Source organism: Mustela putorius, unplaced genomic scaffold (assembly GCF_011764305.1).
Source record: "Mustela putorius furo isolate JIRA1106 unplaced genomic scaffold, ASM1176430v1.1 tig00537335_pilon_pilon_pilon, whole genome shotgun sequence".
Taxonomy (NCBI): Eukaryota; Metazoa; Chordata; class Mammalia; order Carnivora; family Mustelidae; genus Mustela; species Mustela putorius.
Genome location: NW_025422457.1, coordinates 5047334 through 5062656, shown reverse-complemented (window position 1 = coordinate 5062656; position 15323 = coordinate 5047334). Strand labels below are relative to the sequence as shown.

The following is a 15323-nucleotide window of genomic DNA, read 5'->3' as shown; positions in this document are numbered from 1 at the left end:
GTAATGGAAAATGATCATCACGGTAGTTAACATTATCGTCATTTTATAGTTGAGAAAACCAATGAAAGTGAAGTTCAAAGCTCTATGGTTAGTTATAAGCTAGTATAAGTACCAGAACTAGAGCTAAGATATGATGCACATTCTACCACACTGCCCCCCTCTCTACCTGTATATGAAAGAAATATGAGAAATGACCTGCACTTCTAAGATAGTATCATTATTACTTGTTTACTGCCAGTACAAGCAAATCATAGCCCACTGCTTAGGAAACATGCTCAAGAACCTGTAATTTTTTTTTTTTTAAACAACAAAAACACAAAATACTGTTTATGAAAGCTATATATCATTTCAAATTTAAGTGGGGATCATTATTTTTTTAAGATTTTATTTATTTATTTGACAGACAGAGATCACAAGTAGGCAGAGAAGCAGGCAGAGAGAGAGAGGAAGGGAAGCAGGCCCCCTGCTGAGCAGAGTCCGATGTGGGACCCGATACCAGGACCCCAAGACCACAACCTGAGCGGAAGGCAGCGGCCTAACCCACTGAGCGACCCAGGCGCCCTATCATTTCAAAATTAAGTGGGGAATCATTAACATATCAAATGACAAAACTATGATCCAAAAAGATGTAAACAGATAGTGAAATATTAGTCTTAAAAATGTGAAATAAGGGGCACCTGGGTGGCTCAGCCTCTGCCTTTGGCTCAGGTCATGATTTCAGGACCCTGGGATAGAGCCCTGCATCAGGCTCTCTGCTCAGCGGGGAGCCTGCTTCCCCCCCTCCCCTGGAACTCTCTGCCTGCCTCTCTGCCTACTTGTGATCTTTGTCTGTCAAATAAATAAATAAAATCTTAACAAAAAGTGGAATAAGCCAGTCACAATTCCATGTATATGAGGTATTTAAAGTAGTCAAATTCATCAAGACAGAAAGTAGAATGGTGGTCGCCAAGAGATGATGAAATGAATTGTTTAATGGGTACAGAGTTCCGGTTTCATAAGATGAAGAGATTTCTGGAAATTGGTTATACATTAATGTGAATGTATTTATAATATTGAACTGTACTCTTAGAAATGGGTGAGATGGTAAATTTTACATTATATCTTTTTTATCACAATTTAAAATACATATATATGATATGAACAGGCCAAAATTATGAAAAAGAAAAATACAACAGTGAAAATATAAAGACCACACTTAAATATTTCCTAAAATCTACAACTAAAGCAAAAGCAAAGTTGTTTCAGTTGATTATAAAGTAAGCTAAGAGGGTTACTTGTCTTAATTATTTTTTTTATCCCAAACTTCTTTCCAAAAAAGTGTGAGGCTGACAGACCTAGGTCAATTTATTTCAGGAATCATTCTTAAAATAATGTTCATAATAGAGATTAATAGCTTATTATATCTTGCATTTATCAAATCATATGTATAATACTCCACACCATTCTAAAGGTAGCATTTCAAGACCTACACCATCAAACTTAAAAGTCATTTGAGGAATAAGAACAGTAATTAGGAATGTCAATATTTAGCTTCTACCCTTGCCTGGCAGGGAGCCTGCTTCTCCCTCTGCCTGCTGCTTCCCCTGCTTGTACACACTCTCTCTCTCTGACAAATAAATACATAAAATCTTAAAAAAAAAATATTAGCTTCTACTATTTAAAGAACTAGTAGAAAGAAGCAGAATCTGAAATAAGTAAAGAATCCAACATAAATATTTTGACACAGATCAAGATTGCTACACATAAGAAACTAATTTTAATTCAATATAATAGAACTTTAAAAAATTCATACATTCAGAAATATTTACTGAGCAGCTATCTGAAGCCAAACATTGTTCTATGCACTGCAATTATAACAATCAGAAATACTGACAGTCTCTCTGCCCTCTAAGGGCTTATATTGTTCTATGTAGCAGGTAACACATAAATGTCAAGAGAATAAGTTCTGTGGAGAAAAATAAAGAAGGGAGGGTAAGATGGTTGGGGTCCTGAGGTAGAAGATGGGAACTTAGCAGACATCTGAAGAAAGAGTGTGCCATGTGGATTATCTGGAGGAAGGTTCCTTAAAGAGAGAATAATAAGTATAAACGGCCTGAGACAAAACCATGCTTCAGAAATCAGAAGATCAGCAAGAAAACTGTAATAAAGTTGTGAACAAATGAAAGGAGCTTCTATCACATACGCCCACTGTTAGAAACGTTCAAGCAAAATCAAAGGACTATCTATAGAAGATTTTGCAAAGAGGACTCTTTGTCCTGCTTAAAATGGTATCTAAAATGAGCACCATTAAAGTCCCTCAACCTCTTAGAAATGCATAACTCTTTCAAAATAAATACACTCAACACTTAATACTTTACTCAACAGAGTTGTAGGTCAGTTTAATACAGTTACAATGTAGCACATCTTCAAAACCACTTCCAAACCTTAAAAATAGCAACGCCTGGAACTCAATCAAAGATTCTGATTTGTTTGGTTTGGGATGATACTGGAGGTCCTAAAATTTTAGAACTTTCTGTGATTCCGATGTTCAGCCAAGATGAGAAACACTAAACTGGGATGGGGCTTTACTGGCATCTCTTACTTTGGAAAACAATGACCCTCACTGAGGCCTGAATATATTAGGAAGTATCAGAAAGGAAACTACAATGAGGGTAAGAAAGTGGCCAGATTATGCAGGGTGCTGAAAGCCATCATTAAGGTCATTTAACCTGAAAGCGAAGAGAAGAAAGATATAAGAGGCTTCAAAGCAAAGGAGAACCATGATCTGACTTTCAATTTAACAGAATCACTCCCGCTGATGTGCTGAGAACAGACTCTTTAAGGAAAAGCATGGAAAATAAAAAGACAAATTAGGAGGCTATTTCAATACTTCAAATCAAAGATGGTGGTGCCTAGACCAATGTGGATATATTATGGAAAAAGTTAAATATATATTTATTCACAGGTTGGGATATACAATGTGAGAAAAAAGAAAAATATTAAGGGTGACTCCAAAGTTTTTGGCTAAAGCAAGTGGAATGACAGTTGCCATCAACTGAAATGAACAAGAATGAAGAGGAGTAGGGGGTAAGAATAAAAAGTTCAGTATTGGACATGTTAAATTTGAGTTAAGGAATAAGCTAATTTATACAAAAGGAACCAGGAGAATATTGTCTCCTGAAAGCCAAGTGAAGAAAACCATTCAAAGAGAAATTAAGTGTCAAATGCTGCTGAGGAAGACAGGAAAATGAGGTCTGAGAATCAGTAATTAAATTTTGCAATTTGGAGGTCAATGGAAAATTTGATAAAGTGATATGGAGGTAAGGGAGGGGAAAAAAAGCCTGAATACAGGGGATTCAAAACAGAATGGGAGAACTGGAGATAGTGAGCACGACTTTTTCAAGCAGTTTTGCTATCGAAATAAAAGAAAAGAAATGGTAATTGGAGGGGGAAGTGGGTACAACAGAGAATAGTATTGTAAACCAAAAACCCTATTAACGCCTGGAGGTATACATTATGCCTGCATGGAAAGGAAATCATGCAGAACTTTTATTTATTGTTACGTTGTATCTTTTTCAAAGTGGAGGCTGCTAAGTAAATTCAATACTTTAATAAAAGTATTCAGAAAAATGGCCACCATCACTGGCCTTCTTTCCCATGTACCTGTTCATGGCCTGTATCTTCAGTCCTTCCTCAATGCTGTGACTGAGTGCTTGCTGATTATTGTGCTTGTTGATCCTGGCTAATACTCTCTCTTGATGAGCTTCATACTCATCACGACTTGGATAAATTTTGCTGATAAGCGCATCAAAGTTTGGGTCTGGCCTTAGTGATCTTTTAGAAACTAGCTTTTTCCGACAGGTAGGACATTCTTTATTGCTAAATAAAAAGAGGGAAAAGAAAATGTAAACAATGTCAGTATCTTTGAGCTAAGGACAAAAACATCCAACTTCTGGATAGTTATCTCTACTCTAATACCTTTACTCAGTCACAGAAATTTAAAATGATTAATCTGAATTTCTTTGAAAATCTGATTGGAGAGTAAGCAAGATTTTGGGAACTTCAGGCAGTATTTGCCAACAGGCAAAAATTCTATTACTTTCCAATGATAATTCAAACATAATAATTTTAGAAATAAAAATCTATTCCTTAAAAAAAAATCTATTCCTTGCTAATATAAATTTTCCTTGATATCCATGCCCTACAAGGAAAATTTAATCACTAACGCATATTAATTTATCGATTCTTTTATTAAAATAGCATTCATAGATACTTTTTATATAATTTAGAAGTGGAAGAACCATTGTTTCATGCTTTGTAATTTCCTCAAATACTCATGCTATAAAGCTTTTTAAACTGTATAAAACCAACTATTTCAAAACAAAGATTCTCCAATAATTTCCAATAATTCTCCGATCTAAAACTTAGATTTAGAAAAATTTCCAATTCTTAAATGAATACTTAGAGAGTATTTCTCAAAACCCATATAAGCACCATGTTGGTATAATTAAATACCTAGTATAACTCATTTCAACATACCCACTTCTGAGGGCTGTGATAATGCAGTCTGCACAAAAACGATGTAAACACTCCTTTGTCGTCATGGTGTTTTTCAACATATCCAAACAAATTGGACACATTAATTCACTGTGTAGACTTCGAGGTGAAACCACAATTTCCAAGCCATCCGTTATTGCCTCCTATAGAAGAGTCACTTTAAAATTAAATGCTACCTATTTTTTTTTTTATTATGGACAAGTTCAAACATAACAAAAGAACTGAAAATGACAAAAATCAACTATGTGCCCATCACCCAGCCACCACCACTATCAACTCAGTTTTATCATAATCTTCCCCAACATACCAACCCCACCAATTATCTTATTTTAACGCTAAAAAATAACATTATAATGTGTTGAAAAGCCAAGTAACATAAAAAAAAAAAACACTGAATTTAGAATCAGATGCCTTACGTTCTAGTTCCAGCCATATTAACATGACTCTAAATAATAATTTAACACTGTCTTCTTACCTTCAAAATGAGGAAGGTAAAGCAAAATAAACTTTAATTCTTCTATCTCCAAAATTCTACCATTTTGATAACAAACTATGTATTTCATGCCATCCATTTAAATATTTTAAGATTCCAATACAAGTATTTCTAATTTACACACAGTTTAACAGGGTTTCATTTTGAAAGCACTTCTTGAACCTTAAGTCTTGATCCACAGAAGCAGTTTTATACAAAGTGGTCAGGTTCTCAGGCTAACCTACAAACTAATTTAATCCACAGTACCAGTATTAGTATTTCTAACTGTTATGTGTAAAAATGTTTCAGTGCAAAAATGCAATTGGAGTTCCAGTGTAGAATTCCAGCACATCTCCCAGCGGCAGAGAGGACTCCTGCTTTCTTCACCATTACCCACCTTTCCCACAAGGTGGCACTGAGCACAAATTATCTAGCTCTAAAGTTACCAAATCCTGGCTCCTATGGATTGGGGAAAGATGTCTAATAGGTGGCTCCTGAAGAGGAAGGTGCAGGTAGAAATAAAAGGCTTCCCATATGTTACTTCCTATTTTCACTGGCTTGCCACACTTGTTTTTCCTCAGGGAAAGACACAGAAACTACTGTCCATTAAGATACTGTCCACGAAGGACTCAAGTAAAATATCTTTACATTTACAATAACTACCACTATTTTTGAATGTCTTATTATGTCTCAACCTCTCTATAGAAAACACTTTCAGTGTTTTTACCTAATTCAATACACACAAACTTTTGATTCAGGAATTAAAACCTCCATTTCACAAATGAGGAAATTATCAGAGTATGACAATGACTCAGCTAGTAACCAAGTCTGTCCTTTTCCTCTTTAAAACTTGCCTAGCAAAATCCCAGCCCAGGATAAACTCGACCATCCACGTTCTTGATCTATGTACCTGTGCAGGTGTCTAGCACTGTGGTAGAAAAAAGGGCGGGGGGGTCAACCAGACTGGTATCACTAAAAATTTCACAAGTCTCAAACTGGCGTTCAACACCCTCAGCAATAAGTTTCTCTTGTAACAAACTTGGTTTTTCTATGCTATTTCACACCTTTTCTTCTATCTGCAGAACTTCCTACATCTGAATATTCAAAAGTTTACCTTACCTCAAATTTCACTGCTGAGTTCTCTCATTTTCTGACCTTTTTATAAATCATTTTCTTTCTTGCTACAAAGAGAAAATATGCCTCTTCCTATCAAAAGTACCTTCCTTCCTCCCTTTTCAAGTATATCCTTTTTATTACTTTATTTGCTCTCAGGCTTCAGCAATCTCTGGACTCTCCACTAGATCAGCCTAGAGTAGTATCTGCATGGGGCTGCTGTCTAGTGAAATCTGACCGATACACCTGAAAGCCATGCGGACCACGGGGATGTCCTTGGTGCACCTCTTATCTCCCATCTTATAACAAAATTTTAAAACTTCCCAATTCCATGTTTCCCTCCAGTTTCTACTCCCATTTCTCTGCTTCTCTACAAAATGAAACTTCTCTGAAAAATTACCTACACATTTTCACTTTTTTCCCCCCTTCAACACAGCACAATCTATTCAAGTGAATTTACTCCTGCCAAGGTCATGAAGTACACACTGCCACATACAACGTGCACTTCTGTAATCCTACGTTACTCATCCTCTCAGTAGTGTTGAACACAGTAACTACACCCTCCCTCTTTAAGACGTCTCCTCTTAGATTTTGATCCTCTCTCCATCTCCTATTTTTCTTTACTTTGCCTATTCCTTCTCAGTCTCCTCCAGCCTCTTTTCCATTTTTTCCTTTATTTCTAAACGTTGAAGCTCCTCGGATGAAATTCTGGGCCCCTCTGCTTATCTCTCTCTCTAGGTGATCTTATCCTATTTTCATTGCTTAAAATGTGCTGACACCCCCCAAAATTTTATATTTAGTACAGACCCCTAGGTTAACATTTCTGCCTGCCTAACAGGCATCTGAAAATGAGTTCAGTTTAAGCATGTTTATCTCCTTCAAACTTGCTCCTTCCCCAGTCTTTCCCATCTTTCCCTTCTTCATCTCTCTAGTGCCCCCTCCCATTGTTATTTATTATAGCACTGAGCACTTTCCCCCTTTACACTTCTCAAATGTGTACTTCTGTGGATTTATTCATTTAATGTCTCTAAATTCCATAAACTCGTGCCTCATCTATTTTATTCACTTCACCTAGTGCCTAGTGTAAGACCTGGTATAGAGTATACACTAACATTATTTGTTGAATCAATGAATGAAGTGTAAACCAAACATACACAAGACTACCTATATATAAGTTCATTATTATCATTTTGTTCTTTCAAGCTTTCATTTTCTAAAAACGTATCCCAGTTTCCGCATGTGTTATATTTCCCCCAAATTTATCTTAGTCATCATTACCTGAGGTGTTCGTTGTAATTCATATAAACTGAGTTCCCATGTTTTGCTTAATGGTTGAGTTCCGTTTGTCTGCACAGCCTGAGACATTGCTAAGAATAAAAAGGAAAGAAAAATAATTTCAGTATCCAGAAGGAAAGTAAATCTCAAAACTGATTTTTTGGAATTGTGAATCCTAAAAATAATCAAATGACACACCAGCTCCTCAAAAACTGAAAGTGCAAGAATCTTTTCATTTATAAATACGAGCTATCTGAGTGCAAGACACCATGACTGATCTCTGAATACCTAATAGGTAGCACAAAGAAAGACCTAAAATTATTACTGAATGTCCAGAAATCAAGTCTTAATCCCAAAAAATAAGTATGCTTCTAAAATTCACGGTCCTGGGGCACCTGGGTGGCTCAGTGGGTTGAGCCGCTGCCTTCGGTTCAGGTCATGATCTCAGGGTCCTGGGATCGAGTCCCGCATCGGGCTCTCTGCTCAGCAGGGAGCCTGCTTCCTCCTCTCTCTCTCTGCCTACTTGTAATCTCTCTCTGTCAAATAAATAAATAAAATCTTTAAAAAAAATAAAATAAAATAAAATAAAATTCACGGTCCTGGAACTTAGAACTATACCAGGAAAACTTAAGACTCTCCAGTATGGTCAATTCTTGCCAGAGATAACAAAATCTACTTCATAGTACTTTAAACTCCTGATCATTCTGCCTCTACTTTCACAGCTCCACTCATGAAAAAAATCCCCTACTTGATATAATATGTCAGTTTATAATGTACAGAAAGCTCTTCCTAATGCTGAACCCAAAACTGCTACCTATTCAGCCCACAGCTGCCCTCTGGAGGCACACGGATTATGACTAATAATTTTTGAGTGTACCTTGAGTATTCTCAGTCGTTTTGCTTATCAGAAGTAGTGGACTCCCAAACAAGCAAAAATTCCTTGAGCCTCTGTGCTTCCTGGTAGATACATGTGCCATTATTTCTGCCATAAATCCTACCACAACATAATGAATCTCTCAGAGAACTAAAATTACTCAGGTGGAATTTCTAATAATTTCAAATCCTAATCCCATGTCCCAACCTTTAACTGTTAACCTAAGGTCCACTATAAACAGAATAGTCCTTTCTTCTTTCTCCAGAAAGCTCCCCCAGCAAATTAACGGGAACCATCAAATAAAAGCCTTCTGCTGAAGGCTCACTTCTAGAGATATCAGCTCTCCTGAACATAAACAAATTATATCTGATTTATATATCTGTATTCCTGTGACAACAAGATTCAGGAAATAATTCACAAGTTAGTTGTAGATGCAGATTTTCCTGTATTTGGAAAAACTAGGATTTATGTGGCTTTGGTAAGTTTTCCAGTCTTTCTGTTTGTGTCTATATTACAATCATATGTTTCCTGGTATCTGGAGTCTTAACTGCTATTGCATGTATGTTACCTTACCAAACAATACAGCAGGTTATCCTGAGACCCAAAAAAAAAGATACAATCTTGCTGACTGTCAAAACCACAATCTCTATTGAGAACATATCAGCAGTATAGATCTCAATAATATCTAGTGGCCTCTCCTGTGACCTGGCCAAGGAGGGTCAATGGAAACTAAGATTTAAAAATTCCTTTTTTTTTGTCTCAAGATATAATTAACACACACAGAAGAAGTCTATACCTAATACATGGCCTAAAGGCCATGCTCTATCTGTGTAAAAGGAAGCTCAGATTTCTACTTTTGGCAGTCACTAAACAGAAAAACTTTCAAGAATTAGTTCCTCTTTATGTCAATATACTGTGTCATTTAAATTTAATCTAAACTCTACCCTTCCCCAAAATCACTTAAAACCTTTCTTCTACTTTCATTTGGTTAGAAGCCGCATTTCTGCTTGTCCAAGCCAAGAATGTGAAACACATATAGCTTCTGTTTTTCGTAAGAGAATGAATTCTCATTTTAATGAAAAGTATTTGGGAGTTATCTATGTACAGATATTACTAATATATAGACAGAGAAAACAAGAATGGGTCACCTAGGAATAATTATAACCTGAAAGGACAGAGAGAAGACATGAAGCCAGAGAAGATGAGAAATGAGGTCAGAAAAAGTAATCTTAGAAATTCTTTGCAGCAACAGGAATGTGGTTCCTGGATGACTACTTCCTGATGATCTTTGCAGAACAACAGAAAAAGATCTAGGTCTACCTGGCCCAATACCCAACTTACAACACCTCAATTATACTTGAATAAGAGATATCCAACAAACTGCCCTAACTAGGCTCTCACTTTTGTGGAGAGAATGTACAAATGAAAAGTAAGCATTAGTCTGGACAAGGTAACTTGGGAGAGATAGAAAATAAATCTGATAAAAAAACTTAGTTATAGGCAGATTTTGAAAGCTTGCAGCTTCAAGAACCAAAGTTGAAGAAATATCAATACGATATTCCCAATATTCTTTTAGTGACTGAAAATACCTGGCACTTTCATGCTGACTTATGTGTCTTCACATGTATGGCAGATCATGCAATCCTTCTGCAAGGGGCTCAAAGTTATCTCAGAAGCTTTTTCAAGATAGCACTCCCAAGAAGTAACTACCCAGAATGAGGAGAATATGCAAAAAGAGATGAGAAATTCTTACACGTTATACATAGCAAGATTTAATAAGTTTATCTTTTTTCAAAGATTTGAGAGAGATTCAGAGAGCACACATGTGTTGGGGACAGGGAGCAGAGGGAGGGAGAGGGACAAGCAGACCCCACACTGAGCACAAAGCTGGCCGCGGGCAATCCCAGGACTTGGAGCTCACAACCTGAAATGAAACCAAGAGTCAGACACCCAACCAACTGGGCCACCCAGGCACCCCAAGTTTATCTTTTTTAAAACAAGAAAAAGGTTAGACTTCTGGTTTCCAGTTCCACATGTTAGTCACCACTTTGTCCTAACAAGTAAAAAACTGTAGAGTCTAGAAAATCAAAAACTCTTTTTGAGTCCATAAGCAAGGAGACAACCCAAGAAAACCACTGCCTCTAAGACAGGAAAGACAAAATACAGGGAATCTCAGCTTACCAGAGCAATTCAGGAGTGGAAACTCCAACAGGAATCAGTGTCAGGTAGGGAAGTCTGAAGTGCAATAAAAAAAAAATTGCTGGACACCTACGTGGCTCAGTGGGCTGAGCATCTAACTCTTGATTTTGGTTCAGGTCATGATATCAGAGTCGTGAAAGAAGTCCCACGTTGGGCTCCATGCACTGTGTGTGAAGTCAACTTGGGATCCTCTCTCTCTCCCTCTACCCCTCCTGCTTTTTCTCTAAGTAAATAAATAAGATCTTTAAAAAATTGCTGGAGGCTCAGGGCCAAGAAGTCGGATAGTTTAAAAACTCCAGGAGGACTCAGTCATAGGAGAACCCCCAAAATACTATGAAATTTACCTCCAGAAGCTTGACCAGAGTCCCACAGGAAATAATTGGAAAAATTCCCCTTATGCTTGCCTGAGCAGTATGTTCTTCTTAACAAGGCCTACCCTTGGGAAAAACTAGTTAATCAGAACCAAACATGCTGGGATATTATCAGAACCTAAATGACCTAGGAAAGGGCAATACCCAACTCCACCCTATTCTAGCCATCCTATCCCACCTAAGTGGGGAGGAAAATAACTGAGAACCACTACTGAAGCCCACAGTCCATACTATTAGTCTCACTAAAAGACTGAGACCTAATTATAAGACTATAGAGCCCTACCTCTCCCCTTACATCTCACTACCACATAACTAAAGGCCTATTTACAGCAGTTCCTTGTACCCAGTACATCATGTCTGGCCATCTAGAAAAAAATGACAAGGCATACTAACGGCAAAAACACAATCTGAAGACATAAAGCAAGCATCAGAAGTAGACATGGCAAAACAGTCCTGGAATTATCACACCAGGAATGTAAAGGGCTCTAATAAGTAAAGTAGACATAAGAACACGTGGGCAATGTAAGCAGGGAGATAGAAATCCTGAGAAAAAAACAATAAGTAATGCTAAAGATCAAAACACTGTAACAGACATGAAGAATGCCTTTGATGGGCTTATTAGTAGCCTGGATACTGCTCAGGCAAGAGCTCTTGAGCTACAGGATGACAAGATCAATAGAATCCTCAAAAACTGAAAAGGAAAAAGAACAAAGACTGAAAAAAAAAAAAAGCCAGAACAGAATATCCAAGAACTGTGAGTTAACCTCAAAAGATGTAACTACATGTAATGGGAATATGAGGAGGAGAAAGGAACAGAAGAAATCATTAAAACAGTAATGACTGTTTCCAAAATTAATGTCAGATATCACATCATAGATCCAGGAAGCTCAGAGAACTCCCAGCAGAATAAATGCCAATAAACACTACACCATGGCACATAATTTTCATACTACAGAAATTCAAAGATGAAGGGGAAAAAGCCTGAAAGAAGCCAGAGGAAATGGTTACACTTGCAAATAAATAAATAAATAAATAAAATTTTTAAAAATCAAAAAAAAACAAAGTACAATTTATATCGCATTATAGTTGCTTACATATCTACCCTTCTAGCTGGACTGAAATACATCTTAATATCTTCTCCCATGCTAGAGAGCCTGCTTTTCAACAGAAGTTAAATAAATGACTTAGGGAAGATACTCAGAAAGGAAAAAATGAACCATACATGATACGTAACAGTAGAGAATGACTGCTTACTAAAGCTGATCTTAACATGATTTAACCAGGTATCTTCAAATTGGGGTATGCATGTATATTCCTGACCTAGACAAAAGCTTTCCAGTATGTTATCCAGGGCTAGGACAGTTTTCCAATAATTTAATTTACAGGTTATCAATTTTCCTGAAGTCTTTCTATCCAAACAACCTAAGAATAGGCCTATGTATCTGGGTGGGTCCCTCTCCTTCCCTAATCCTTTCATAAGTTTAGAAATCGTTCATTCACTCACTCAAATACTGATTTATCTACTGTGCACCATGCACTGTACAAGGTGCTAGAAATACCAACAATAAACAGAACAAACATGCATACAACAAACTAGTAATTCTTGAGTGCCATATAAAAGATACAAAAAGGGGCCCTGGGTTACATAATCAATAGGAGAAAGGGAACTATTTAAGGCAGGGAAATCAAGGGACGCCTGAGTGCCTCAGTTAACCCTCGGCCTTTGGCTCAGGTCATGATCCCAGAGTCCTGGAATCAAGCCCCACATCTCCCCACATCAGACTCCCTGCTCACTGGGGAGCCTGCTACTCCTCTCCTCCCCACTCGTGTGCTCTCTCTCGCTATCTCTCTCTTTCAAATAAATAAATAAAAATCTTATTTAAAAAAAAAAAAAAAAAAAAAGCTTTTGCACAGCAAAAGAAAACAGTCAACAAAACCAAAAGACAATCAACAGGATGGGAGAAGATATTTGCAAATGTCTTACCAGATAAAGGGCTAGTATCCAAAATCTATTAAGAACTTACCAAACTCAATACCCAAAGCACAAACAATCCAATCAAGAAATTGGCAGAGAGGGGTGCCTGGGTGGCTCAGTGGGTTAAAGCCTCTGCCTTCAGCTCAGGTCATGATCCCAGGATCGTGCAATCCAGCCCCACATCAGGCTCTCTGCTCAGCAGGGAGCCTGCTTCCCTTCCTCTCCCTCTTCCTGCCTCTCTGTCTACTTGTGATCTCTGTCAAATAAATTCAAAAAATCTTTAAAAAAAAAAGAGGGACGCTTGGGTGGCTCAGCGGGTTAAGCAGCTGCTTTCGGCTCAGGTCATGATCCCAGCGCCAGGCTCGCTCTCAGTCTCTCTCTCTCTGACAAATAAATAAATAAAACCTTAAAAAAAAAAAAGAAGAAGAAGAAGAAATGGGCAGAGGACATGAACAGACATTTCTCCAAAGATACAGAGATGGCCAAAAGACACATGAAAAAATGCTCAACATCACTTGGCATCAGGGAAATAAATACAAATCAAAACCACAATGCACTACCACCTCTACACCAGGGAGAATGGCTAAAATTAGCAAGTCAGGAAATAGATGCGGGCAAGGACAGAGAAAATGGAACCCTCCTACACTACTGGTGGGAATGCAAGCTGGTGTAGCCACTCTGGAAAACAGTATGGCGCTTCCTCAAAAAGTTAAAAATAGAGCTACCCTATGACCCAACAAATGCACTACTAGGTATCTACCCCAAAGATACAAATGTAGTGAAGTGTATAAACATTGTACCCCAATGTTTACAGCAGCAATGTCCACGATAGCCAAAATATGGAAAGAGCCTAGATATGAATAGATAAAGATGGGGGGGGTGCGCGCGCGCGTGCAATGGACTACTACTCAGCCACCAAAAAATGAAGTCTTGCCATTTGCAATGACATGGATGGAACCAGAGGGTATTATGCTAAGCAAAATAAGGCAATCAGAGAAAGACAATTATCACATGATCTCACTATATGTGGAATTTAAGAAACAAAACAGAGGATCACAGGAGAAGAGAGGAAAAAAATAAAACAAAATGAAATCAGAAGAGGAAGACAAATCATAAGAGACTCTTAATCGTAAGAAACAAACTGAGGGCTGAGAGGGCATGGTTGGGAGGGATGGGGCAACTGGCTGATGGACATTAAGGAGGGCATGTGATGTAATGAGCACTGGGTGTTACATAAGACTGACCTCTACCTCTGAAACTAATAATACATGTTAATTTCAATTTTTTTTTAAAAATGAGAAAAAATATGATTTACTCCCCAAAAAAGTATTAATAGTAGACAGACACATTAGCCCAGAACTTCAAAACATATATACACATACTTATACATATATATGTATATACACATATATATACATATTTTTTAACATACACAGGTACTTTAAACTCTGAAATAATCTCATTTATCTTTTTAAAAAATTCAATAAAATTAATGGTTATGAATCAAAAAACTGTATCTGACAAATAGATGCCAATGAAAGAAAATATACCAAAAGAACTGTCTCTGCTCTTTAGCCAAATCAAAAATAACACTGTACTGTATTGGCTGAATCTTCACCTCTCAAAGGAGCCTGAATCTGTCAAAAGTTCTGACCTTGTAATGCTTCTCTCAGGAAATCTATCCAACAAAAATTCTCATACAGGTGTACAATAAACATATATACAAGAATGGTGATCACAGCATTGTTTGTGACAGCAAAAAAATCGTGGAAGTCTGTATGTGTCTGTCAATAGGAATATGGCTAAATGGGATACAGACGAAGCTATATAGCTATACATGCTGACACAGAATTCAACATACATATACAATATACATTAACTTTTTAAAAAGCATGTTGCAAGGCACCTGGGTGGCTGAGCCTTCGGCTCAGGTCATCATCTCAGGGTCCTGGGATCAGGCCCTGCATCGGGCTCTCTGCTCAGCGGGGAGCCTGCTTCCCTTCCTCCCTCTCTGCCTGCCTCTGCCTACTTGTGATCTCTCTCTCTGTAAAATAAAAAAATAAAATCTTAAAAAAAAAAAAAAAAAAAAGCATGTTGCAGGGCGAAATCCATGTAACATGACCCTATTTTAGCAATACCAGAAAAAAAAAAAATCCAAACACCTAAATGTACATTTGTGATTTTGAGTTCTGTTCACTCTGTTTCATCCATATTTGCCATCCTTCTATCTATCTTGCCAAGCTCATTCTCATTTTAGAATTTTTTTACTGGTGCATCATTTCCATCTGGACTGATGCTTTGGTCCTACCCCTCCCCCTAAGATTTTGCCATCGCTACCTCCTTCATGTGTTCTAACAAAATTCTATCTTTGCCATTTGCTCATGTCTCCTCTCTTTTTCATCACAGCACTTTTATAGTCTCTAAGCCCCTTGAATGCAGAATATTTATCTTATTCACCACAATATCCCCAAAACCCTGCACTGTGCTTGGCATACAGGAATTAATAAA

At 37.4% G+C, this 15323-nt stretch overlaps 1 protein-coding gene across 3 annotated transcripts in view; it reads right to left on the bottom strand.

Moving 5' to 3' along the window:
* The window catches only part of RNF2 (ring finger protein 2), a 44382-nt gene that overhangs the window by 4196 nt on the left and 24863 nt on the right, over positions 1-15323 (bottom strand). For all 3 annotated transcript variants that reach the window (XM_004767956.3, XM_004767957.3, XM_004767958.3), the window contains 3 exons: positions 7400-7488; positions 4519-4679; positions 3643-3858 (listed from right to left, as the gene is read on the bottom strand). In XM_004767956.3, coding sequence (XP_004768013.1) covers positions 3643-3858; positions 4519-4679; positions 7400-7486 — 464 coding nt within the window. In that variant the 5' untranslated portion in view covers positions 7487-7488. The remainder of the gene's footprint in view (positions 1-3642; positions 3859-4518; positions 4680-7399; positions 7489-15323) is intronic.